General features: G+C 49.9%; 1 protein-coding gene across 1 annotated transcript in view; it reads right to left on the bottom strand.

Annotated features, from left to right (window-relative positions):
- Positions 1-673: 673 nt before the first annotated feature.
- The window catches only part of LOC102241975 (class I histocompatibility antigen, Gogo-OKO alpha chain), a 3,328-nt gene continuing 2,996 nt past the window's right edge, over positions 674-1,005 (bottom strand). The window contains exon 5 of the mRNA XM_014544694.1: positions 674-891. Coding sequence (XP_014400180.1) covers positions 887-891 — 5 coding nt within the window. The 3' untranslated portion in view covers positions 674-886. The remainder of the gene's footprint in view (positions 892-1,005) is intronic.

Genomic DNA, 1,005 nt, shown 5'->3' with positions numbered 1-1,005 from the left:
CCTTCAATATTCCTTAAAAGAAAAAGAGAGAGAGAAAGAGACTTCTTTCAACAGCTGCACTGCTCAAAGGGAAAACGTATTTCCTCAATAATTCCATGTAACTTTATTAACCTCCTTAGATTAGGAATTGACTTTAACATCTCCCAGGGCAGCATACGTTTCACATTGATTGTTGGGGATTTAATATCATAAATGGTATTGATGAAATGATTACGGAATAAGGATCATGATTGATGATGTCTACATATTTCTCATCTCAACTGTGATTTGAAGAACCCAGGAGTTCTAGGACCCCTCAGGAGCAGCAGGGAGGGGCTGACAGGGGAGAACAGGGCCCTAGAAAGAGGCAGGAGCAGGAGGAGCCTGAACACCCATCTCTCCACACCGCAGGGTCCTGTGTGCAGGGAGCCCTGGGCCTGTGGGACAATGACGGGGAACATGTACCCTGTGCTGTCAGATAAGGGACACCCAGACAGTGAGACTATAACTCACACATGAAAACAGTAACCCGACCACACTCAGTCCTCACAGCCCCTCCTGTCCCACCTGGGACAGGCTCAGCACTGCAAACACATGGCTTCTGGAAAGTCCTCAGTGCTTCCATTCATTTCCCCTCAAACTTTAGAATCTTCTCCCTTAATTAACCCATTAACACTTCACGGCAAGCAATGAACACAGTCACATCAGAGTCTATTTTCAATACGGAGCAGGAAGTGGCAGCTCAGAGCCCCAGGGAGTAAAGGCAGGGATGGGGAGGGCAGAGCCCGACTCTGCAACAGGAAAGTGTGGGGAGCAGGGCGGGGCCAGCCCCCCAATAAGAGGTTCTTGAGTCAGGAAGTGGGAGCGTGAACATCTTCCAACACTCAGTCCCCACAAGGCAGCTGCCTCACGCTGTGGGGGAAAAGCATCATGAACACATTCAGGTCAGTGGCTGTAACTGGTGACATTCTCACAGCCCACTTCATGCTCACAGTGTCCCACAGACTCCCCACCACCCAGTCCTCC

This window comes from Myotis brandtii, unplaced genomic scaffold (genome assembly GCF_000412655.1).
Source record: "Myotis brandtii unplaced genomic scaffold, ASM41265v1 scaffold3789, whole genome shotgun sequence".
Lineage (NCBI taxonomy): Eukaryota > Metazoa > Chordata > Mammalia > Chiroptera > Vespertilionidae > Myotis > Myotis brandtii.
This window is presented reverse-complemented; position numbering and strand designations above follow the sequence as displayed.